Source organism: Crinia signifera, chromosome 4, assembly GCF_055691185.1.
Source record: "Crinia signifera chromosome 4, ASM5569118v1, whole genome shotgun sequence".
Classification (NCBI taxonomy): Eukaryota; Metazoa; Chordata; class Amphibia; order Anura; family Myobatrachidae; genus Crinia; species Crinia signifera.
Genome location: NC_139220.1, coordinates 167148716 through 167175366, shown reverse-complemented (window position 1 = coordinate 167175366; position 26651 = coordinate 167148716). Strand labels below are relative to the sequence as shown.

General features: G+C 46.8%; 1 protein-coding gene across 2 annotated transcripts in view; it reads left to right on the top strand.

The window, feature by feature from the left end:
* Positions 1-12178: 12178 nt before the first annotated feature.
* GRAMD4 (GRAM domain containing 4) overlaps positions 12179-26651 on the top strand; it is a 144738-nt gene continuing 130265 nt past the window's right edge. The window contains exon 1 of one of the 2 annotated variants that reach the window (XM_083182919.1): positions 12179-12531. Coding sequence is in view for 1 of the 2 variants with exons in the window: in XM_083182918.1 (XP_083039044.1) it covers positions 12499-12527 (29 nt within the window). In the remaining variant the exon portion in view is untranslated. The remainder of the gene's footprint in view (positions 12532-26651) is intronic. The other variant, XM_083182918.1, reaches the window with a different exon arrangement.

The window sequence follows — 26651 nt, the reverse complement described above, 5'->3', positions numbered from 1 at the left end:
GCTGGGACATAAAGCTATTAAGCAACTATCAGAACATCTATCTATCTGAGTGCTGTGAAAGAAACCTTTTGCTGGGAAGCTTATGTGTGATAAGCATAGAACCCAGAGCTGAGCCCATCATGAACATTTATATAATTGTACTCACAGTTATTTAGGGGCGGGATATGCCGCCCAGGATCGCATTGTAATAATATCTGAAATGTATTACAGGTCGGGTCTCCCTTATCTGTGTATTCCGGAAAACAAAAACAAAATATTCAGAAAAGCGTGTTTTTTCTGAATATTTTTTTTTTTCTCCTCCGTCCCTTTTTTCATACTTACCTCATCCCACGATGTCCATGGCGGCCTTCAGGATCCTCTTCAGCTGCATCTTCGATCCCAGAGGTGCATTGCGCGAGTGCGCAGGCGCGCCAGGGATGTCACCTGCATATTCAACGTGACAGTGAGCAATGCAGACAGCTCGTTGTCACAGCTCACGCGATCAGTATTCAACTGCACACGCCGTTTCCCCATCACTGGGTTTTGTAAAGATGGGGAAACGGCGTGTGCAGCTGCTAAGACAGTGAGGCCTGCGCCTAATGCAGGGAGACCGCTGCATTTAGCCGTGAGCCTCGCTGTTTGGAGGAATCCTAGCCATAATTTTATCATGGTGTCTACACCTACACCATTTCTGTTTGCCCTTTGTAATTTCCCTTTGTTGACCTGTAGTGTGTCTGTCGATTAAATTTATCTTGTCCTTAACCCCTGCTTCATTTTCCCTTATAGTCTCTCCCACTGCCCCCTTCCTCAGCAGTCTCTCCTATCATCCCCATCTTAGTCACTTTCTCATTTTCTCCTGCAGTCTCTCCCACTGGATGTTAGAAGAGGTCGTACTGTAAGTGTCAAAAGTGCTATCATTGGTGCAGCAGGTGCAGTGCACTGGGGCCCACTGCTGTCCCTGTCGGTCACCCTCTTCTTGTTACCTCTGTGTTTCCCTGTCACAGTCTGCCTTCCCATGCCCCGCCCTGTCATGTAACCTCCTCCTTCCTGTCACCCTCTGACTCTCCCTGTCAGCCACTGCTGTGTTGCATATTGTGAACTTGGGTTTCGGGGAATGAGGGGTGCCTAACTTATACTTTTGCACCTACCTCCACAACCCATAAGCTCCACCACTGCTCAGGATATATGAATGCTGATAACATAGAGAAAAATCACCTTTCTCTATGGTATCTGCAAAACATCTAACAATTTTGCTGTCACCATACAAATTTCTGGCAAATGAAAATCATTTAGATTGTATTCAAAATGATAAATGCACTTTTGCTGCTTATTGTTTTTTCACACATCGCAAAACTACAGCCGTTACTGAATTAGGCCCTATGTGTGCATAGAGGGGGTTAGTCAGACCTTAGAACAGCCCTGCGTTTCTATTGCACAGCCTGAGAATGTCCTGGGTTACCCACAGACTGCACAGACTGAAAAAATATCTATACGGTGAATGAGTTGTGAATGGATTTGCAGCTATTCGGCAATTGGTGTGATTTCCGCAAGCCATTTGCAGCCTTGCACAGGGCGGGATCTCAATCTGGCGGGGCGGTGGCTATCTGATCGCAGGGCTCTGCAATTTTGCAGAGCAGCGATCAGGTCTGAATTACCCCCAGTATTCCTATAGATAGACAAAACGAATTATTTTAGTAGTAAATAAGCTCAAATAATAAATTATTCATCTATCTATATAGACTTTTTAGTAGTACCCTCTTTTGTGGAGTAGGATAACATCATGTCATTTTATATTTAATTAGAAACCTACTAGCCATTAAAATGCAACATTTCTGACCACTTTCTGTCTGGGATCTGAAATTCCAAGAACACAATGCTGTACATATGCAATCAACAGTGTATGCAGGACACTAATTGATTATCCTAGTATTATATAACGAGGGCCTGCAGGCAAAGATCAACAAAACTCATACAGAACAGACATATGGGAGACTGTTCTCAATAAAACATAATGTGATTCACGGAAAATTACAGATGATGTTTGAATAGGAATGAAAGAAAAAGTGTTAACCACATGCAAATCTGAATGTCTTGTTTGTATATTAGCTGAAGGAACATGTAAGCGAACTTGTTACAATGGGGCAGATGTATTAATCTGCCTATAACGTTTGGCAAATAACGATTCCCGCTTCTCCAGCATAACGTGGAGAAGCGGGCAAACGTTATAGGCAGATGTATTAACCCCATCCCAGCTGATAAGGAGAGCCGTTATCCCCAGCGTGAACGGCTCTCCTTATCGTCTCCCTCGCCGCCCCGCACATGCGCACTCGCCGTCCCCCCCCCCCGGCCGGCTTTCTGGGCATGCGCGAGATCTCGCTAAAACCGCAAGATCTCCAGCGCAGCCCAAGCCAGACGCAGGGCTAGCGTTGTCCCCACAGTGGGGGATAGGACAACGCTAGCCCTGAGCTGGCGAAGCGGCCGGGGCGAATTAGCACCTTGAAGGCTGTTAATACATCGCCCCGGCCGTTAATCCCTGGGGGGGATTGCAGGGACAGCCCCGCCGAGCGTAACTCGGCGGGCTGTCACTAGCGCACGTTAGGTGCGCTAGTAATACATTGGAGGAATCGTAATCCCCCCCAGTTAACCAGCGTTAAGTGCATTTTTGCACTTAATGCTGGTTCATACATCTGCCCCATAGTTACTGACGTAAGACAGAGTCAGTGGTTTCACAACTGCCAGAGGGAAATGAGCTTGAGCATGGGTAAAAACCGGAGAAGACCGAACCGGACAGGCTCCATTCATCAATATATGTAATTCTGGAGCTTGTAGTGTCCGGTCCGGGGGTGCATTGCCGGGGGTGTCCAGTCCGGTGGGGCTGCTCTGACACCTGTCAACATGGAAAGGAGAAGGGGGAGAATATAGCCTCCCTGTGTGGTCCGGTGGTGTAATAAAAACTGGAACAGTTCGGACCACACAGGATGCTGTAATCTCCCCTTCCCCATGTCCCTGGTGAAAGCTATCACAGGGACCCACCTGGATAAGACCCTGGACCGCTGGACGTGAGCATAACGTAAATGTTTCATTGTTGAGGTAAGTCAGTGGGACTGCAATAGTTACAGTATGATACCCCTTTTAGACAAAAACGCCGGGTCGCACCCGGCTTTTTGGACCCTGGTTGAAGCCGGGTATGACCCGGCGTTTAGGGGCATTTACACCGGACGGGCTTAAACGCCCGCACCCCCCTCCCGCCCCTTCCCGGCGCTTGAAGATGACAGCGCGATGTCATCTTCAAGCGCCGATCGACGCCGCCGTACCCGGAACGCTGCTGGGGGCAGCCCAGCACTAAGGTAAGCTGCTAGGCTGCCCCCAGTCCCCGCGCGCACCCCCCCGCCATTGGACAGGAGGTGAATGGATGCCGCACACAGGCATCCGTTCACCTCCCTCCCCCGCCGCCGCTGCTGTCTGCAGAGTATAGCAGACAGCAGCGCCGGCTGTCAGTGTAAGACTGACAATCCGTCCAACCTGCGGACGCTGCGGTCCGCAGGTTGGACGTTCCCCATTCATGTAAATGGGAGCCGGGTCATCCGACCCGGCGTTCCCATTTACACCGCCCTCTACCCAGGTCCTAGCCGTGTTCTACCCAGGTCAGGACCTGGGTAGAAGTCCCGTGTAAAGGGACACAGCGTTAGGGATTTACACCGCCGAAGATCCGGGTCTGACCCGCCGCTGACCCGGATTTTTCGGCTGTGTAAAAGGGGTATGAATCAGCAAAAGCTCTGTTCATAGGACTCAAAGTACAAGTTAATAGCTTAACTAAAATTCTATTGTGCTTTATATGCAAATATAGCATATTATGTTTATGTTATTTAATACAAAAAAGGAGTTCAAAATCTTCTTGCATCTTAATTCTATGCAGTGAGTTCCTATGCATATCTTTTTCCATCATCCAAGTCCACTACACAAATCCACAATTGTATACAAAGTATTATAAGCAAACATACATGATAATGCAACTTGTATGCATCCCAGATGAACACCACGCTGACCTTTATAAGTGTCTTTATTGCCCAGGGGCAAAGGCAGGATTATGATAATGCTGTATGGTAATGCAAAAGTATATTACAAGTAGATGCCCCTTGTTGCAGTAGTGTTCCTACCTGCATCCTAGGAAGCAGCATTGGATCACTGACTTACCATCAGGCAGCTTGAGGCACACTTTAGGGTATACTCAATGCTATATGGCGAGCTATGATGGCATGCAGTGCCGATAGCTCGCCGTTATAGCTTGCAGGTCAGTATTCAACTGACCCTCCCGCACTCGCTATTTCCACCTCACTATTTCTAAATAGCAAGGTAAAAACTGTGTGTGCGGCCTCTGACGGCGAGGATTCCCTGGAACGTAGAATAGGGCGAGTGGGGCTTTGCCTATTATAAAACAAGGCAAAGCCCCGCTCAGCACAAAGCATTGCAGTCTGCCGAAGGGTGCAGCGCAATGTGTGCTGAGCATTGTAAAATGCGATCCTAACGGGGGAATGTATCATCCCCCGCTCACAGGGACAGTGCTCTGAAAGGAGCCCATCCCTGCGATGTGCTGAGCCAGTGCCGAGGGGGTCTGAACATGCGTGATTAGCACTGCCACCTCGCCAACCACACTGCCCTGGCAGCAGTGCAGTGCGTAGCCCATAGGCTGCAATGTGCTACCACCATCTCAGAATTGTGGTAGCCCAGGGATGCGATGCTGCCCAACGTTGATACATCAGGCAACATCGAATCCCCCATGTAAACCTATGGGGGAGGAGACCAGCGGCGGTGCAGGAGGGATCATAGCAAGAATTGGAGATTTCTGCTGCGGTCCCTCCTTATACATTTAGGTCCCTCTAGATACATTTGGGGGATTTCTGCAGGGATTCAGCCACAAATATAGAATGCTAAATGGGCCCCTTAATTAGTACCTGAGTTATTTTAATGTAACATCTGTTCTGAAGCTTGGATATAACTAAAACATTCACTGTTAAGGCCCCCATACCCTGAGCCGATTTCAGCTGATTGCATTAAATCGGACCAAATCGGCTGTCCCTGACATGCTGTCAGGTTCAATGCATGCAATCTATCACAACAAATTGTGATGGATCGCATGTGTCCCTGCTGACTGGGAAGGTCCTGGCAGCTCGCAGGGTAACAGGGGTCCATATGCTGCCGCGAGACATTGCAGCAGTGTATGGGCACCATTAGTGTCCCTTGAGGACCGTGGTTGGGAATGCCCGGTGTACTCAGATTAAGGCCAATACTGTGAGGGGGATTAAGTACAATGTAAAAGGAGATACTGGGCCTGGGTCATGCACAGAGCAGCAGCTAGATTTGGAGTCATACGTTGTGAAAGTAGAGCATGCTTCAGGCCAGTGGAGCTTTAAGAGAGGAGGACGCTTATGTGCAGCCTCCTCTGTTCGGGCCCCCTCCTCTCTCTTGGCCAGTGCCGTTCTAGTGCACAGCTAAGTAGAGTCTGAGTCCTAGAGGGCTCATACTATACTGTGCAAACGCAAAACTCTGAATAAATGGGCGCTTTGGCCATTTTTCCTGTGATTCTGGCAGAGCTGCTGCCTTCATCGTGGGACACTGGAGGGGGTAAGTATTAAAAATGGGTGCCATATGGGCAACATTGCACCCATCATAAATATGCCACTGCTTCAGGCGTGTAACTGTTTTGCCATCAAGTGTTCCATGTGACACAGGTGCCCATGATATTTCCATGACACTCTCATGAGATGAGTGAAAGAAAAGGTTCATTACATACACAAAAGCTCAGCTTTTAAAGCCGCATGATGGGGTGTTGTATAGCACGCTGACAGTCAGGATCCCGACAGTCATTAGTCCAAAGTCGGAATCCTGACTGCCAGGGCTCAGGCAGTGGGGCGAGTACAACTAAGCCCTTGTGGGCTCGGTGGCTCGCTGAACTTGCCACCTATTCTATTCTCCCTCTATGGGGGTCGTGGACCCCACAAGGAAGAATAGCCCCTGTCAGTTTGGATCCAGACTGGCGGGGGTTTTAACTGTCAGGATTCCGACGTCGGTGTAAAGACTGTCGGAATACCAAATGTTGGGAGGCCATCCGACACCCACATGATGGAGATCAACTGATTTTTTTGCAGGTACCAATAAATAATATAGGCTTAATTGTTTTGATAATTTAAATTTTTGTGAGGTACACTGCTTAATGCTCTTAAGTTGGCCCTGCTTATGCCAGTGACAGAAACATATCCCCAGTATTAACAAAGTGTGCAATCCCTGAAACAAATAAAAAGCTGTGTTATACCATTAGTTTTAGATTGATTCTTATGAAAAGTAGCAGAACATCCATCTCCTGGGCTATTGATGAAGCTGTAATAAAGCAGCTGTTGATAATACCAGTCTAGATTGTAAGCAGTAGCACTGGTTACCCTTTATGCCCCTTTCAGACCGCACTTTAAAAACGGTATATTGCCGTTTTTTTACCGTTTTAAAACGGTAATGTGTGCGGTCTGAAAGGTGCAGGACCACTTAACCGGTTAGAAAAAAACGTTTTTTCTAACCGGTTAAAATGCAGGGTCCTACCCGTTTCAGAACCGGTATTTTAGGCTCAAAATCGGTTCTGAAATGGTATTTAGGACCCAGCCAATGAGCTGGGTCCTAAATTCAGCACAGTGAATACTTAATGAGCGCTCATTAAGTATTCACAGCACTGGAGCCCCCCGCGCGCGCGCGTCGACACCCCCCGCGCGCGTGTCGACGCCCCCCGCGTGTCGGGGTCCCCCCCCGTGTCGACTTACCCCGTGCCGGTATCTCCGTTGTGGTTCCCGGCACTGCAGCTCAGTATGCTCGGAAAGCACTTATGAAAAAAGTGTCTTTCAGAAAATGGCTGCCCCCATACGAAAGACAGTTTTTTTAAACAGGGTTTCCTATGGGGCAGCCATTTTCTGGAAGTCACTTTTTTCATAAGTGCTTTCCGAGCATACTGAGCTGCAGTGCCGGGATCCACAACGGAGGTACCGGCACGGGGTAAGTCGACACGGGGGGGGGGGGGGGGGGGGGCGACACGCGCGGGGGGAGGCGTCGACACGCGCGGGGGGCGTCGACATGCGCGGGGGGTGTCGACATGAGCGGGGGGCGTCGACACGCTCTCGGTCGACACGCGCGAGGGGGGGGGAGGAGGGGGGAGCTGCACGGAGGGGAGGGCTGAAGGCTGCACTGGCTTTGACCCTGTATTTGGAAAGTTTCCAAAAACGGGTCTGCCAGTGTCAAAAAATCGGCACTTAAACGGTAATATACCGTTTAAGTGCTGCGGTGTGAAAGGGGTTTTATCTGGCAGACCCGTTTTTGGAAACGTTTCCAAATACAGGGTCAAAGCCAGAGATGCGGTCTGAAAGCAGCATTAGAGGCGTGGCAGCACATCTTTTTTTCTTATTTTTTTTTAAATAATTTATTTATTTATTTACAGTTTCTTATATAGCGCAGCAGATTCCGTTGCGCTTTACAATAGTAGACAGTGAGGTACTTGTGTACAATCACGGCTCCCACGATGCCCATCGTATAGGAAAAAAATCGCATGCGATTTTTAACAGAAATGCATCCAAATGCATTGAAATTAGTATCAAACATGTTCAATGGCCCCCAAATGTCATTTTTGAGGCTGTACCACCCCCACTATCAACGCGAACCCGAAGCGTGGCGAGTGGCGGCGGTACGCGTCCTATGACCTTTTCATACCCCCACTATCCACGTCGGCATGGAGTTAAGAATAGAAAGTGTGGCGAGCGCAGCGAGCCACCGAGCCCGAAGCGTGGCGAGCGCAGCGTGCCCCGCGAGGGGACACGGATACCTTCACAGGTATCCGCGTCCCCTCGCTGCGCTCGCCACACTTTCTATTCTCAACTCCACGCCGACGTGGATAGTGGGGGTATGAAAAGGCCGTAAGACGCGTACCGCCGCCCCTCGCGGGCTAGCTGCACTCGCCACGCTTCGGGTTCGCATTGATAGTGGGGGTGGTACAGCCTCAAAAATGACATTTGGGGGCCATTGAACATGTTTGATACTAATTTCAATGCATTTGGATGCATTTCTGTTAAAAATCGCATGCGATCAAAAAAATGCAAAAAAAAGAAGCAAAAATCGCACCCCTTCGCATGCCACTACATTTGGAATGCGATGGCATGCGATGGGAGCCGTGAAAGTACACAAGTACCGATAGTGATAAGACAAACTGGGTAACAACAGACAGACTTGGAGGTAGGAGGGCCCTGCTGCAAGCTTACAATCTATAGGGATATAGGGGGGAAACACAAGGACAGGCACCAGTAATAGCATAGCAGTTACAAGTCCAGAAGGGAAGCTATATAATACATAAGTGCCTCGGAGGGTTATGCATGTAGAACTTAAATATGATAGGCTTGCCTGAAGAGGTGAGTTTTCAGGGAACGCTTGAAAGTTTGGAGACTGGTGGAGAGTCTTAATGTGCGTGGAAGGGCATTCCAAAGGATGGGAGCAGCCCGATAAAAGTCCTGTAATAGTGAATGGGAGCTAGTGATCCGTGCAGAAGAGAGACGCAGATCTTGTGTAGAGCGTAGTGGTCGAGATGGGAGATATTTTGTGATAAGTGCAGAGATATATGCTGGTGCAGTATGGTTAATAGCTTTATATGCAAGTAGAAGTGTTTTATATTGAATACGGTAATATACAGGCAGCCAATGGAGGGACAGGCAGAGCGGATCAGCAGACGATGAGCGTCTTGCAAGGAAGATCAGCCTAGCAGCAGCATTTAAGATTGATTGCAGTGGTGAGAGTCTGTTCTTGGGAAGACCAGTTAGGAGACTATTGCAATAATTTATGCGGGATATAATGAGTGCATGGATAAGAGATTTGGTCTTGTGTGAGATAGGGTCGTATTTTGGATGTTTCTTAGATGCATGTAACATGATTTGGAGACAGATTGAATGTGGGGAAGAAAGGACAGTTCAGAGTCGAGGATGACCCCTAAGCAACAAGCTTGTGGGGTAGGGTAGATTATAGATCACTTATTCATTTTGTAACCAAGGTGCCAATCTAGATAGCAATGACTGCCGCTATCTTGACAGTTACAACCAGGGCCGGACTGGCCATCTGGCACTTCTGGCAAATGCCAGAAGGACCGATGGACAGGTGGGCAGAATTTGAGTCTTTTCTGAGGAGAGGATGGATGTGCTGGCCAGCTAGAGTACAGAGACAGCTGCTGCTGCTGCTCTCCTCTCAGCCAGTGTCACTGCTCTCTGCAGTACCGCCGGGTGCCTCTAGGTGTCTCTTGCTTTGTGCTCAGCTTAAGTGACAGAGGAAGATGGTGTGCATTATTTATTTATTTATTAACAGTTTCTTATATAGCGCATACAAATTCCGCAGCGCTTTACAGAGTATAGTTATGAGCAAACACAAAACAAAATTACATTACAAGACAGTTTAGGACAAGTACATGGTTAATACAGATAGTTGCATCAGGGGACAGGACACTGAAGCAATTATCAGGGTGGCAGTGGTTTATATATTCTAAGAAAGGCACATGAGGAGAGAGGGCCCTGCCCGTGAGAGCTTACATTCTAAAGGGGAGGGTTAGACAGACAGGGGTGACACAGAAGGGGGAGAGGTGTGCATGCAGCAGCGCGGAGGCAGGAGCTGGCAGCAGCATGGGGGAGATACCTGAATCCAGACATCACAATCAGGAGCTGGGATCATACAGTAGAAGGTAGCATTGTTATTGTGTATTTTATTTACTCCTCTCTCTCGGTTTCTGTCCTTTCTGTCTCACTCTCTGTCCATCTGTCTTTCTATAGTCTCTTCTCTCCCACCCCCCTCTATGTCTCCCCCCCACCACACCCCCTCTCTATGTCTCCGCCCCATTCCCCCTCTCTGTCTCTCCCACCCTTCCACCCCCTCTTTCTGTCTCTCCCACCCCCCTCTCTGTCTCTTCCACCCCCCATCCCCCCTCTCTGTCTCTCTCACCCCCCTCTCTTTGACCCCCCCCCCTCTCTGTCTACGGCACCCCCTTCTCTGTCTCTACTCCCCCCTTATTAGTTGGGGGGAGCAGCCTGTGGGGTGCTGTTGTTATTATTATACAGGGGCAGCAACCTGTTGTGTCCTGTTATTATACAGGGGATCAGCCTGTGGGGTCCAGTTATTAATATAATACAGGGAGAGCAGCCTCTTGTGTCCTGCTATTATACAGGGGATCAGCCTGTGCGGTCCAGTTATTAATATAATACAGGGGGAGCAGCCTGTGGGGTCCAGATTGTGTCATATTCTGTAATGGGCATTACGGTGTGTTCCATAATGTGTAATGGGCATTACGGTGTGTTCCATAATGTATAATGGGCATTACGGTGTGTTTCATAATGTGTAATGTCTCCTTTTTCTGATGCCACACCTACTTTCCATGAGACCACGCCCCCTTTTCGCAGCGCGGCTTTGCCGCGCAAGGGTTCCGCCTGCTACGGGTGGGACTGTGTGCTCAAAATGCCAGGGCCAATTTCTGTTCCCAGTCCGGTGCTGGTTACAACCACATATTTTGTTTTCAACACTCAACTACAAGGAGAGAGAGAAAATAATCCCCAGTCTAAAGGTGCTCATTCACTAGTAAGATTTATCTTCAGATCTGGCTGGTTGGAACAAAAACATGGTTATGGATGAGTGACAGTTTGTCAGTTTTCCAGCATTTCCAAGCAAATGGTCAACTGTCATTTGCTCTCATCCATAACCATGTTTTGTTCGAACCAGCCAGATCTGAAGATAAATCTGCATGTGTATGGCCACCTTTACAGTTTAACTTTCGTATTAATATGCCAGCAGCCAAAAAACAGATGAGGAATGCCACACCTTACACAAAAGAACACAGAGCATTTTTCTTCCTGGAATGTGTCATGTTAAAGTGTATGTGCCAGCACTTCAACAATAAGATGCTATATACTTATGTGTCATTTACCATCATTGTCGTGACGCAGATGACTCCTGAATGTTCCAGGTGCCCAGCAGGAGCACTACCTGTCGGGTAATCAATTGTCACACTGGAAAACATGAATTGTGTTACATGAACATGAATAGTGGTGCCGTGATGCGTGTGCTCATGTGTATGTGGCTGCGGCCCCCTGCCGTGAAGGCGGCTGCGCCCCCCCAGTGCAGGACGAGGGAGCACCCCCACCAGCTGCAGCTCTAGGGCCCTGACACACTGCCCCCCTACAGCCTAAGGATCCATCCTGCTGTATGCTGTTGAGCCCTTCTGCTGCTGTGAGCAGCATTATAAAGATGGCGCCACAAATGGCTGCCTTAGGAACTGTGCATTCAGTCATATGTAACTCTCGGTCTCCTCTGTCTCACCTCTGCTTGTATTGTTGCCTACCTGGCTGCTGCGAAGACCAGTGGCGCCGCTGATGGCTGCCTAGGCGCTGGGCTGCTCGGCGGGTATATGCTCCCTGTACTGTCTCTGCTTGTATTGTTATCGCCTGGCTGTAGCAATGACCAGTGGCGCAGCTGATGGCTGCCTAGGCATTGTCCTGCCCAGCAAATATATGTTTCCTGCCTCTACAATCCCCAGGATTAGCGTATACCTGTATGTGTTATGCATATCTGTACTGTTTAACTACCTACTGGCTGTTGCACAGCAATCCGAATCAAATTCCTGGTATACACGAGTATACCTGGCCAATAACACTGATTCTGATCATGGCAATGACAGTAAAGGACACATATTTATTTATTTATTAAGTTTCTTATATAGCGCAGATATGTAGTTGTAATATATTAGGTAATAGGTGGCATTTATGGGGTAGGTCACCTTTGGCCCATGAACCCAAAAAGGACACCCTAGCTGCTAGACCCCTGTGCACCTAATAACGCCTGGCGTGTTAAAAAATAAAAAAAAGTCTTCTGCAGCTTAAAAACAAATGTGAATAATAATAATAATGTCTGAATTGGTGCAGTAAATAATAGATGCAAAATGCACAAGCGGTGAGGCAGTGGTAGCCCGTGCTGTCACATATGTGACTGCATACAGTGAGCGCATAGAGGCAGCAGGCGCCTTGGCGGAGCAGTGGATGGGGGGCAGGGGCACACGGTAACCGGCCGTTACCGTTAGCAGGAAGCGCTCACATTACAGCAGCAGCAGCAGGCACGGGACGGGCGATGCATTATAAATAGCAGCCGGTGCAGGCGGCGGGGGCGGGGCGCGTGTCTGGCGCTGCTGCTGGTTTGCGTGGCCCAGTGACGTCACCCCCAGGGCACAGGCAGCGGCGGCAGCAGAGGGCTCGGTACCCGGCTCTGGCAGTAGGCGGCGGGGCCAGCACCAGCAGAGGAGGGGACGGAGCCGGAGACAGGGAGAGATAAAGCGGCTCATCTGTGTACGAGGAGGGGCCGGATCATCGCATCTCAGTCATCCGCCGGGGTCCCCATGCTACCTCTCCGCCTGTGGGTCGCATAGAAAGCGGCGGCGGGCTGTGCACCATTCCGGGAGCGCAGGAGCTTGCAGCTTGGATGAAAGTTTGCTCGGATTTCGGTGCAGGGTAGGTAAGGCCTTCTCCTCCTTCCTCTCCCCTGTGCCGCCGCCAGCCCGGACATGCCGCCTCCCTGCTACCTGTCACAGTGGCCGCCGGGCTCTGCTATTCAATAATTCACACTTGTAGCAGCCGCTCTGTGCCCGGGCATCGCTCATGTGCCGCCTGCGGGGCTGCGGTAGACCTGGCGGGGCTGGCCCAGGGTATGTGCTGGGAGACCCAGAACCTTTGTTCACCTGTGCAGGTGTTACTGCCTCTGTCTGTGACATAACGGGGATGACAGAAGCCACAGGGCGGGCTGTCATCAGCCCTCTCCCCACATGCCAGCAGCGACAGGCTGCCCCATTCAGCTCATTGTTTGCCATATTCACCGGAAACCTTTATTAAACTTGTTGAAGTAGCGGAACAAGTGGTAAATATCGTATATGTGTATGGCAGTGAGCAGTCTATGGGATACATGCTCATGTAGCGAACCCTTGTATACCTATAGGAATTGGTACTGTTGGCCAATTGGTTCAATAATGATGTATTACAAAGGAAGTTTGCAGGCTTGCATTACTACATGGACATGGTATATTCCTCTCATTACTCAGTGGGCTCGCCATCAGGGACCTATTACAAATGATGGAGAATATAGTTGAATACTTATGCTGTAAATTCTGTATACATGTAACATGGTATGGGCCACAGCTAAACTTTAAGTTCTGTTATCCAGTTTCTGCCAGCATATGATCTTAAACGGCCATCAGATCCTTTATACATTCTGTAATGATAATGAATTAGCCATTGTTCTTATGAGTGTTAAAGTATGGCATGTGCAAGACAAACTTCACTTTCATTATTGAAAGTTGATTCCTATATGCATACAAATTTTTTTTTTTTTGTCCTGTAGCTTTAAGACCTTGATACAGGACTATAATGACGGAAACCAAGGGTTTCTCCACTGGCAGGAAATACGTGGGGTAAATGAAGTGTTCAGTATTTTCTCTTATTTTCCATTATGCTGCAAATAATGTCTGTAATTTCCAGAGTTAGCAAATAGTACAAAGCCTTTGTAATGTCTGTGTATTAGGTCATTTATGCTGTAGAAATTAAATGCAATTACATCTCTCAAGTGCCTTGTAGAAGACTGATGTCTGAGCCCCTCATGCTGCAGGAGATGCTGATGTTACATGTACACTTCTTGGATTTGTTGAAATGGGATACGGCCACTAGGTCGACAAGCATTAGGTCAACAGTGAAAAGGTTGACATGGGGTTTTTAAAAAATTTTTTTGCCGACAGGTGGTATTTCATGCCCTGCCATCCACTAGGGCAGGGCTGGGCAACACCGGCCCTCCAGATGTTGATAAACTACACATCCCAGCATGCCTTGCATCAGTTTCAGCATGGCCACATAGCAAAACTAATGCAAAGCATCCTGGGATGTGTAGTTCATTAACATCTGGAGGGCCGGTGTTGCCCAGCCCTGCACTAGGGCATGGTGGGAGAATAAAATAGTGTGCCAAGCCTAGCGAGGCACTGTGCTTGAAGCATGGTGAGAGCAGCGGTACCCCCTTTTTTTTTTGTTAAAAAAACATGTTGACCTTTTTGACTGTTGACCTCATGCTTGTGTCGACCGAATGACCCTGTCTTAATCAGGCCAACCTTCATGCATCTTGACCTAGTGGTGCCGACCTAGTTGCTGTCTATCCAATGATCCATTGAAATAATGGTTTATACAGATTTCTATGAGCAGATTTGAGAATAGGGAACTCACTCCCCTATGTAAGGGTTCCTTTATGTCAGGGGTGGGGAACCTTTTTGGGGCCAAGGGCCGTTTGTAATGGGGGAAATGCTTCGGGGGCCTTATATAAAAAATCCACTTACAAATTTACCTGCGGCAGCTGTCCCACGCTCCGGGACATCTGTCTCCGGCTGCCGCTGAATAGCACTCCCAGTGTCCGGGCGGGTGGGCAGGCCACACAGCCTGTCTACAGGGCCATTTACGGCCTGCTGGCTGGACTGGGTACAAACATATACAATTATCCTTTCTACCAGGAATATAGTGACCTAGTAGTGTTCACTTTCAAGCATACAGATATTTGGAAAAGAAGGGGGGGGGGGGGGCTTTACCGCTTTTCACTATAGCTTTCACACCGCAAACCTGCTTTAGACCAGGTATTTACATGTGGTGTGAAAGCGGTTAAACTTGTTCTGACCCGTTTCAAAAACCGTTTTAAATACCTGGTCTGAGCAGGTTTTGCGGTGTGAAAGCAGCATCATTGTCAAACAACTGTGTCTACTCTTTTTAAATCATAATGACACCAGAAACTACCAAAATGACCCTGATCAAACGCTTACATACCCCAGTCCTTAATACTGTGTATTGCCCCCTTTAACATCAATGACAGCTTGAAGTCTTTTGTATTCGTTGTGGATGAGGCTCTTTATTTTCTCAGATGGTAAAGCTGCCCATTCTTGTTAGCAAAAAGCCTCCAGTTCCTGTAAATTCTTGGGCTGCCTTGCATGAACTGCATGTTTGAGATCTCTCCAGAGTGACTCAATGGCAGGTATTCAAGCTGTTTGCAAATGGTGACAGCAAGCAGAGCTTCCTGCTCGCTGTCACCACTCACCCTGACAGCATTCAACACAGCCTCTGCATCCGCCAATTCCCCCTCGCTCTGTATTTTGAGCGAGGGGGAATTGGCGGATGCGGCTCCAGAAGCAATGAGACCCGCGGCTAAAAACTGCGAGTTTTCTGCAGCAGCCGCGGGTCTCGCTGTTTTGGGGAATTCTCGTCGTCCTGTGACGGCGAGGATTTCCCCAGCAGGTTGAATAGAGCGAGCGGCCGGCGCGGGGCTTAAACAGCGAGGATCGCTGGTTTTCAGCAATCCTCGCTGTTTAACCCCCTCGCCGGCTGCTCGCTGCAGCATTGAATACCCCTAAATGATATTGAGATCAGGAGACTGATATTGCCACTCCGGAACCTTCACTTTATTCTACTGTAGCCAATGACAGGTCGACTTGGCCTTGTGTTTTGGATCATTGTCATGTTGGAATGTCTAAGTACGTCCCATGGGCAGCTTCCGGGCTGATGAGTGCAAATGTTCCTTTAGTATTTTCTGATAACATTCTGCGATCATCTTGCCATCAATTTTGACCAAGTTTTCAGTGCCTTGGTAGCCCCCACATCTCCAAAACTTCAGCGATCCACCTCCGTGTTTCACAGTAGGAATGTTGTACCTTTCTTCATAGGCCTTGTTGACTCCTCTCCAAATGTAATGTTTATGGGTGTGGCCAAAAAGTTACATTTTGGTCTCCTCAATCCAATCTAATCTGTGCTGTTTGGAGTATTGTAAGCGGGATGCTTTGTGGTATTTGCGTAGTACAGTAATTGCTTGCTTCTGGCGACTCGACCATGCAGCCTATTGTGCCTTATAATGCCCCCTTATTGTGCAGTTGTTTGTGAATTTTTCTTTGCATCTTGCATCCCAATCAATTTTCCTGGCAGGTGTGGTTGTTTTTGTTGGCCTACCTAAAGGTGATTTGGGGGGTTATTCTGGTTGATTCGCAAGGCTGCGAATCCACCAAACCCCTCCTGGCGAATGAACGCCCACCCGCCACCTCCTCGAAGTGTGGGTTCACCCGCACAGGCTGCGAATGGATATTTTGCATAAACATCCATTCGTATGCCTCGGGTAACAGCACACCTCTTCCGATGTTAGGCGACCATCGAAAGATGTAGTGCGTGCACGCATATAAAAAGGACTTTTAAGTCACTTGCATATGCGTGCACGGATATGGGCGGGCAGCTGACATCTGGTGATGTCAGTTGCCAGCACCCGCGTCTCCGTCCCATTACCATGAGAACTCCCAGGGAAGTTTCTTTATTCATCTGCCTGTACTTGTGACTTTCCATTGAAGGACGAAATAAAAACTAATATTGGATGAAATCCCCGTTGCATAATTGAAAAAGGATCATTACATATGGACTGTGTTTCTACATTATAGGTATCTATCTATCTATCTATCTATCTATCTATCTATCTATCTATCTATCTATCTATCTATCTATCTATCTATCTATCTATCACAGACAAAAAAAGGACAAGGTAACCAGCGCTGACTGTTAGATAGGGTGGACACTATCTGTAGGGGGCGGGGGTTACATAGTAGTTAAGGTTGAATAAAGACTTGCGTCCATCTAGTTCAACCTACATTTTTATAATAGCTTATCCGTTGCTTTATAGTATGTTCTGATATTTTAAGACAGATTAGGTTTCTTATTTGTACCCATGGATGTTATTAACCAGGAAGTGTTTGTCCAACCTTATTTTGAATGTATTTATTGTGTCTGCCGACACCACCTCTCCAGGAAGAGAGTTCCAGAGTTTGACTGTTCTGACCGTAAAGAAATTTTTTCTACTAGCTGAACAAAATCTTTTTTTTCTTCTAATCTAAACTTGTGCCCTCTCGTCCTAGATTCCTGTCTAGCAGAAAAAAGGGTGTTTGACAGTTCCTTATATTGGCCCCTGATATATTTGTACATGTTGAGCATATCCCACCTTAAACGTCTCTTCTCTAATGTAAATAGTCCCAAATTGTTTAATCTCTCTTCGTAGCTTAAGTTCTCCATTCCCCTAATAAGCTTTGTTGCTCGTCTTCGTATTTTTTCTAATTCTATGATGTCCTTTTTAAAGTGTGGGGCCCAGAATTGTACTCCGTACATACAGAGGCATAATTACTTTTGAGTCCCTGGTTTCCATGCCCCTTTTTATGCATGCTAAAATTTTGTTGGCCTTTTTTGCTGCTACATTACATTGGGCACTACACCCCAGTTTGCTGTCTATTTGGACTCCTAGGTCTTTTTCGAGTAATGAATTTCCCAATTACTCTCCGCTTAGATAGGTAGCACACTGGCTGTGTCTCCCTAGGTGCATAACCTTACATTTATCTACATTGAACCTCATCTTCCACTTATTAGCACACTCCTCTAGATTTGCAAGATCCTTTTGAAGCGTGGTGGCATCTCCTGATGATTTGATAACTTTGCTTAGTTTTGTATAATCCGTAAAGACGGATACATTGCTGAGTAACCCCATCCCTATATCGTTAATAAAAATGGGCCCTAAAATCGAACCCTGAGGCACTCCACTTAGTACTGGTATCGTATCTGATACGGCACTGTTTACAACCACTCTTTGTTCTCTATTATACAGCCAATTCCCTACCCATCTGCAGATATTTTCACCCAATCCTAGGTCCTCCATTTTATTTATCAACCTCGTGTGGGACAGTATCAAAGGCTTTAGCAAAATCTAGGAAAATCACGTCTACAGCGTTTCCATTATCAAGGCTTTTGCTAACTTCCTCATAGAACCCTACTAGATTAGTTTGGCATGAACGATTTTTCACAAACCCATGCTGGTTAGTACTGAGTAGATGATGATGGTCTAAATATTCCTGTATACATCCCTTAAAAATCCTTCAAATAGTTTACCCACAATTGATGTTAAACTAATGGGTCTGTAGTTAGCGGGATCCTTCTTCTTCTTTTTTTTTTTTTTTTTTTTAATATTGGCACTACCTCCGCTACTCTTCAATTTTTTTTGGTACTTTACCTGACGATAGTGAATTGCTAAAGATATAATGTAGGGGGGTAGCTAGTTCTTCTCTTAATTCCTTTAGTACCCTTGGATGAATCCCATCTGGCCCCGGTGATTTATTTGTTTTGATTTTGCTGAGCCTTAATGTTGTTTTCTTGGGCGTGAATTCAATAATAAGATCTGGTATATTTGTCCCGTTTGTGGTAGATGTTCATTCCGCAGTCTGCTCTCCCTTGGTAAATACTGATGAGAAGAACTCATTTAACAGTTAATGGGCCTATGTTTTCCTTGATTATACGCTTTCTATTTATGTATTTAAAAAAACTTTTTGGGGTTGGTTTTGCTTTCAGTGGCTATGCGCTCTTCATATAATTTTTTTAGCTGCTTTGATTACCCCTTTACAAGCTTTGTTTGATTCTTTATATAATCGGCGAACGCTTCCTCATTTAAGTTATTTCTATAGAATTTAAATGCTCTTGTTTTATTTTTGATTGCTGACCTAACTTTTTTGTCCAACCATGGTGGCTTTTCAATCAATGCGTTTCGGATAAATGCTATATCTTTTTTTCAAGATCTTGAAAAAGGATATAGCATTTATCCGAAACGCGTTGATTGACCTGCTAGACGTGTGAGGAGAGCTAGCCAAGCGGGACAACTCGCCAATGGACTCAGACGCTTTAACAGCAGCAGTAGCACGGCCGTATCTGCAGTACGCCAACCATGCATCCACTGAGAACCGTCCCCACACTGAATCTGACTTCTCTGCACGCATTAAGAACATTTAACATTCATGTCATTTTAATTCATCTGCTTGGAACCTTGGAATAAAGTATGTGAACCCCTTTTAAAGCGGCTACAACTTATTGGAGACAGATACCTTTATGGGAGAGTGTGACAGAACTCAAAAGTAAGTTGAGTACATGTCACATTGTAAAGCTGATGTTCAAAGGAGGTGGTGATAAAAGAAACCATTACGTGTATTCCAGAATAGAATTTTAATGTACCGTATATGCCGGCGTATAAGACGACTGGGTGTATAAGACGACCCCCCAACATTTCCACTCAAAGTATAGAGTTTGTTACATACTCGCCAGATTAGACTACCCCCTCTTCCGCACACCTTCCACACACCAAATAAGACACACATTAAACATTATGCAACACCATATTCCCCATTACACAATATGCCACACACACGGTAATGCCCCTTACATAGTATGCCACATAAGTGCTGCTTACCTACATGCTCATTACTAGGGTTTTCTTGCTTGATGCCAGGGGTTTCTTGCTCTGTGCCAGGGGTTTCTTGCTCTGTGCCAAACACTGTGCAGCAGACACCATGAAGGTGACAAGCTGCGGTGACCCTACTGATGGGTTATTGTAGTGGCCTGGGGGGGGGGGGGAGTTGGCACCCTGCCCCCCAGCCCAGCCCGCCCGCCATTGCTGCTGTCTGTCCCTGCCTGCAGCGTTGCTAGAAGAGACTGCCGGGCAGAGCGATGCAAACCTGGGTGTCTTTATTAATATCTATCCCTACCCGCGACTATGCAGCACGGAGCGGCTATTTAAAATGACGCGCCGGGCCCGGCTTACGGCGTAGCAGCCAATCAAGGCAAGCAGCTCTGATTGGCTTGAGAGTCACGAGCTGCCTGATTGGCTGCCGGGCCCGGCGCGTCATTTTAAATAGCCACGCCGTGCTGCATAGTCGCGGGTAGGGTTAGATCATAAAGACACCCAGGTTTGCATCGCTCTGCCCGGCAGTCTCTTATAGCAACGCTGCAGGCAGGGACACTGACACAACGGGGCAAGGTGACCGGACGGAGGCGGAACCGTTCCGCCCCGTTCCGGGCTCACTTTAACCCCTGATCCCAAAGTGCACCCGGCGTATAAGACGACCCCCCACTTGGGGGCATTTTTTTATGGGGAAAAAAGTCGTCTTATACGCCGGAAAATACGGTAAGTTTGTTTCTGAGTGGTGATTTCAAGCACGGAGGAATCTTATATGCGATCTGGGAGACTCTGCATAATACTTGAAAGGAATTGAACCCCCCCCCTACAGATAGTGTCCACCCTATCTAACAGACAGCGCTGGTTACCTTGTCTTCTTTTTGTCTGTTTCAATTGTTTTCTAAGGTTGGGCGTTAACCTTTTTTAAGGATACCAGCTGCTTTTGTATTACAGCGCCAGGATTGGATCCCCATTTAAACTATCTATCCTATCTATCTATTGTATGTGTGCCTCCAACATGGGTGGCTATATAACCACGAATATATAAATCAAGAACAAGTGGCGCTCAGACTGAAAGAAGGTCAATGGTGGGACCTAATTTAATCCATCAATGTTTCTGGCCAAGGCCGCCCTGTCATCAGGATCTATCTATCATCTAAATAAAAATATACAAAAAACCCTTTTCACCATGTGCCCATCAGTAGGAATTAACCAATGAGAAGCCAGTGAAGTTCTTGAAGGTTGTCTTCGGCACAGTCTTGGGCGTGTTAAGTTTAAGAAAGTGCTGGGGCATCCAAGAATAGATAAGACAGGCAGTTGGAGACACAAGTGAGTGGGGAAAAGGTACATTTTTAGTATCTGTATAGAGATTACATTGGAAGTCCAAAAGAACTAATGAGTAACATCCATTTGCATCCTTGGGGGATCCTCCCACATCATTTGATGGTCAGAGACCATTGAATGATGGCGAAGGCGCATGCATATAAAAGTGACTGTCAAGTCACTTATATATAAGTGGACAGGCAGCTCACATCCGGTGCAGTCAGCTGCCCTCCCCCCTGCACCCACGTCATCCACCCATTAGCATGAGAACACCCATGAAATGCTGGGTGTTTCCATATGAAAATAGGCTGGGCCCCCCACCCCGCCCGCACACTTGGGTGCGTGCGCCGGACGAACACCCTGTTCGCCGTGGCAGCACATACCCGGCATATGCACATGTGCAGAAATGACCCTGCGCATGTATATACGCAATCATCAGTGCCCTTGCGAAGATTCTGATCTGTGCAGATGGACCAGAATAAGGGCCCAAGTGAAGATGTGAGGTCAAGGAGTTTAGAGGCAGGGACTTTTGTGGGTATGTCAATAGGGAAATTAGTCATGATTCCATAGGGCACAGGCTAGGGGGTATGAGTTTGCGAGAGATGGGAATGAGATGGGGCAAAATAAAGAATCAAGGGGGTTATTCAGAATGTATTGCTAGTGTGTGCAGTCACAATCCTATCAATTATCAAACAATTGTGTATGTACATCAAATAGGGAAAATATCTAATCCCAATCAGCTCACAATTTGCTGGACAGGAAGTCGGCGTTTGAGTGGAAACCTTCTGTTTTCTGGAAGTGTCAGAAAAACGCAGGTGTCTTTAGGGCGGGTGTATGACGTCGGCGCCAGCCGCTTATCAGCCCATCTGTTGCAGAGTTGTGGAATGGTCAGACTTTGTTCACGCACTGGGAAAATCATTAGATGGTGAGTTAATTCTGTATGGATGTGTGACCGGATACCGGATAGAAAAGCTTACGTAACTCACGCGCAGATTTACACAGGGCGGGTTTTCACTCTGTCATCTGTAAATTTGCAGATGAGCGATCAGGTCTGAATCAGGCCATATGTAGTCCAGAACTGTTGGAGGGGGTCAGCCTGGGCATAATGTGGATCGGGTAAATAGGAGTGGTAACTGAATGATTGGCAGAAATGTAGGTGATGTAGTACCAGTGTAATACACATTGGATATTTACATATATATATACTATGGTTAATTGAAACGGGTTACCAGTGAGGCACATGTATAATAGATGAAAGGTGAAAAATTACACTGTATATGCAAACACCAACCCAGTGTACCTTCATTAAGTATGCCTCCCTGATGACCTTTCTAACCAAGGTAATTACATTGGCAAGCAAATGGGTGTGGATAATTAGGTCACCCACTAAAGGTAGACAGGCCTTGCGTCGACACTCAAAAGGTCGATATGGCTTTAGGTTGACAGGGTCAACACTCAAAATGTTGACATGGGTTTTAGGTCGACATGGGGTAGGTCGACATGAATTTTTCATGTTTTGCCCGAATTTTAGCAGTCGACATGAACACCGTATCAGTGCACCACGTCCACTTCCCTTTGCATGGCTCGTCACGCTATTCTATTCCCCCTCCATTCCCTAGTGGGAGGTAGGGCATGAAAAACTGCCTGTCGGCTAAAAAAGTGAAAAAACCCATTTCAACCTTTTGTGTTTGTTGAACTAAGGCCTATCGACCTTAAGTGGTCGACCTAATGCATGTTGGCCTTTTTCTATGTCTAGTGACCGTGTACCAAGCAGATAATGGCATTACAAAAGTTATTGTAGTTTTTTTTTTTTTTTTTTTATTTAAACAAATTGGTTGTAAAGTTATCAGAGTGTGAATTGTATGATGTAAGAAATGAACATATGAGCAGGGCCGGCGCTACCACTAGGCAGCTTTAGGCCGCTGCCTAGGGTGCCGGCCAATGGAGGGCGCCTCTTCAGCCCAACATTTAAATCAAAAATAATTGTGTTTATCTCTATTTTCCCAGTACCATTCTAAAAACCGTCCCTGGTCCCTGCTGCTGGCGATGGCTGCCTAGCGCTGGTGGTGAGACACTGGTCCAGCTGCCGCCCGCCCCTCACCATTGGTGTCAGCGAGGAACAGTGCCTCTGTGGCAGCAGCGCTAGGCAGTCAGCGGATGCAGCAGGGACTAGGGATGGGTCTCCCCACCAGCTGCAGAAGAAGGAACCAGCGCCCGAGTCCTGACCAGTGCAGCGGTGAGTGGCACCAGCGGACTCCTATACCCCCCCCACCCCCGGGAAATGACGCGGCCAGGGGCGGGTGAGCACCGGAGCGTCCCCCCCGCCTGGGGCACTCCGGTGCATACAAGTTGTGTAGCTGACAGAGAATGATGGATCACATTATCTTTACTTTAAGCATTCATACAGTTGGCTACAGGTATGAAATTGTCATTTTCATAATTGGAGATGATTTATCTTCACGAGGGATACATACAGAAGTAATGTTTCCTATGCATATATGCTGAAAATCATAACCCATTTAGTGGGAATGGGAAAATTATAACCCATTTATTTGGTTCGGTTTTCGATTTAAATTCTATTAGATATGGACTATATGACCTGCTCTGAAGTTTTTTTTTTTTTTCTACTCCTTATTCGATTTCCACTGTTTTATATTTGATTTTTCATTCGATGTAGATTACTATTAGATCAACATTGGCTTCAAGCAGGAGATGGACATCGAAACAAATGCTGCAGTGAACACATTCGATTTCCACTATATAGTCTTGGCTGCCAAGACTATTTTTCTATTGACACTACACGGGAGCGCGCACTGGGATCGAATCTGCATCGAATGTAGAAAAACCATTCTATTTTCTATTTCTCCTATAAGCAAAATATTAGTCTTTACCATATTATAGAAATGTTATCTGTTGACTAGAAGTGGTTTTGAGCAAAAAAGGCAATAGAGGATGAGGTTGGTAAGATATACAGTACTATGTAAAGGTAATGTCATTCCCTTCTGATGGATTCATGTATACCTTCCAGCCTTTTCCATGCGGCATGTTCAAGAAGTGTGCTGTATAGACTGGTTCTGGTTTAATTTGAGAAAATTACTAAAAAGCATTGAGACTTAAAAAGGTAATGCTATTCCCTTCTAATAAATTCCTTTATACCTTCTAGCCTTTTCCAGGCACCACATTAAGGGAGTATGCTCTATCGGCTGTTATGTTTTTCCTGTTCTTTCAGTTTAAGAAAAGAGTTTAAAAGAATTGTGACTTTAAAAAAAAAAATAATAATAATAATTCTTATATATATTCCATCAGCCAACATTTTATTTTTTGTGCTCTTAACAAGAGTCCCTACTCCTTCTCTTTTTTTTTTTTTACAATTTTTTTGGGTACTTGTTTCCTAGCACGGCCACAATCGCGGGCATCGGGTGTAATTTTTAGTGGTATACGACGCGACCGACGCGATGCCCCCGATTTTCCCCCGGGGAAAGCCACGCTTCGGGCTCGGTGGCTCGCTGCGCTCGTCACACTAATCTATTCTCAACTCCACGCCGACGTGGATAGTGGGGGTATGAAAAGGTCGGAGGACGCGTACCGTCGCCCCTCGCGGGCTCGCCATGCTTCGGGTTGGCGTTGATCGTGGGGTGGCTACTTTTGGGGGGACATTTCACTGTTCAGGGGTGTTTTTTGGGTTTTCTGGCCCATTTACTATTGTTCCCTATGATGATTTGGGTAAATTCAGCCATTTAACATTGATTCCTATGGAAAATCGGGGGCATCGCGGGTAAATTGAGGTATTTAACATTGTTCCCTATGGGAAAATCGAGGGCATTGCGTCGGTACCATCGCACCCGATTTTTTTTTAGTGCATGCGATGGCCGCGATGCCCACGATCAAGATCTTTGTGGCCGTGCTAGGAAACAAGTTCCTTTTTTTTTTTTTTTTTTTTTTATTTTTTTTTTTACGTATACAGTATACTCAGGTTTACCTAGTTGAGTCACTGCATACTGAGGGAGTTCTGAAGAGTGTCAGTTAATGAACTAAATCTTATGTTTGGCATGGGCTATACAATTACTATTTAAAAGCCTGTTAAAATGATGGCTTATGCTGGGTACACACCAGAACGATTTGGCCTCAATTCCTCCAATTTTGATGCAATCTCGACCGATTGGGCATGTTTTGGTTCCGATGCGCATCCCTGCTGGTCGTTTTGGAGATCCTACCTGCTACAGTCAGGATTTGTAAGAGATCCATTCAACTGGATGCAGATCGTGTGCTCTAAAAGATTGTGCAAAGATCGTACTTTTTTCAGTTGTCTGTGGATCACATTGAGCAGCGTATGTGAAAACAACCAAACAACATTTTCCCTGGTCCTTCACAGCAGGGGAACAGGAAAATGTCTCCTCCACATTGGAGGAATCCAGCCATTGTGGGCCATAAACTGTGAGATATCTCAGCCTGTGCCCATGATGTCTGACAGGCATTTAATTGGTTTTCGTCCAGGTGTGTTGGGAGGCTGCAGAGAGTGGGTCAGTGGGAGTAGATAGCATGCCATTCCCATTGACCACACCCGGCGGCACTTTCAGAGGCCCTGGTTGTATTCAGAAAGTCATAAGCTTTCCAATGACAGAAATAGCCTGGACCCTTATGACAGCACCCTTAAGGGGTGGCCCAATTAAACCCATATTTGTACTTCGATTGTCACTTTTGAAGATGATTAGGTAGTGTGCAATGTATGAAGAAGATTAGTTAAAGTGTTTGAGAGTTAGCGTCACACACACTATTAAAATATACTTATGTAGATAGCAAAGTAAATTCAATATTTCTTCCTCACCCTCCATGGCAGCCATTACTCTGGGTTATTTCCTCTTGCTCCTATGTTTAGACAGGTAGATTTGACTCCGCCCACCTTGGGTATATATCCTCCCCTTCCTCCATACCCTGCAGTCTTTTTCCTGTCTCAAAGTTTTAGGATAGGTAGATAGGTTTTTTATTTTGTGCCTGGCTTACCTCGTTTTCTGCAGCTATTGTCCCTGCGTGGCCAGGCTGCGGGGTGGCTCCCCGGGGGAAGAGGCACTCATCAGGCTGCGTCCTGCGCTGTGTGCCTGGAACTGCTGCCAGATATCAGGCTGTGCCTGTGGCATCCACTTTATTTGCCCCTCCATGCTGAGTCTTTGCTGGTACAGCGTTGGGATCAAGCAGCTCAGCGTTTCTGGCTGGAGGTGGGCGGAAGCAGTGTGCTGGACTGTGCCCCGAGCGTCTGGAACGCAAAACCAGGAAGTAGCGCTCTGGGGCTGAGACGCAAGGCGGAAGTGACGCGGCTGGCGTCCGGAAGTCGCTTCTGCGCATGCGCAGGTGACTGGCGCTGGATTCAAAAACGCTGGATCTCACACACTATCTGAAGCTTGTATGCTGATTGAAGTGTGAAGTCTGCAGATGGATCCTGTAAGTGTTTCCACCCCCCCTGAAGCTGAAACTGCCATGGAGAGGTAAGCCCTCAGTGAGGCACTTGTATTACTACATGCTGTGCATAGTTTAGGGCAGTTAAGTGATAGGCTTTGTATCTGTCTGATCCTAGTGTGTCTAAAGCTTCTGGAAAGAAGAAGACTAAATCCAAGCATTTGTCCAGTAATTGTATGCTGTGTGACAAGGAGTTCCCTCCTGAAAAGGATGTCCATGTATGCAAGGGCTGCAGGCAGCCAGCAGAGGCACAGTCTTTAACCATGCTCCAGTTAATGGACTGGATGAAGAAATCCTTTGTTACTAAGGATGAGTTAAAGGATATGCAGGGGACTAAAAGAAATAGATCCCAAGTCAGCCTAGACTGTGCTGGTGATGATGATGATACAGATTCCTTGTTGTTGGTTCAGGATACAGATGATGATACTGGTGATGAATCTGGAGAGATTACTGAGAAAGAGAGATCATACAATCCTGATTTGGTGGATAATCTCCTAAAGTATGTTTATAAGGTGATGGACATTAAGGATAAGGAGGAGGTCCGTGAT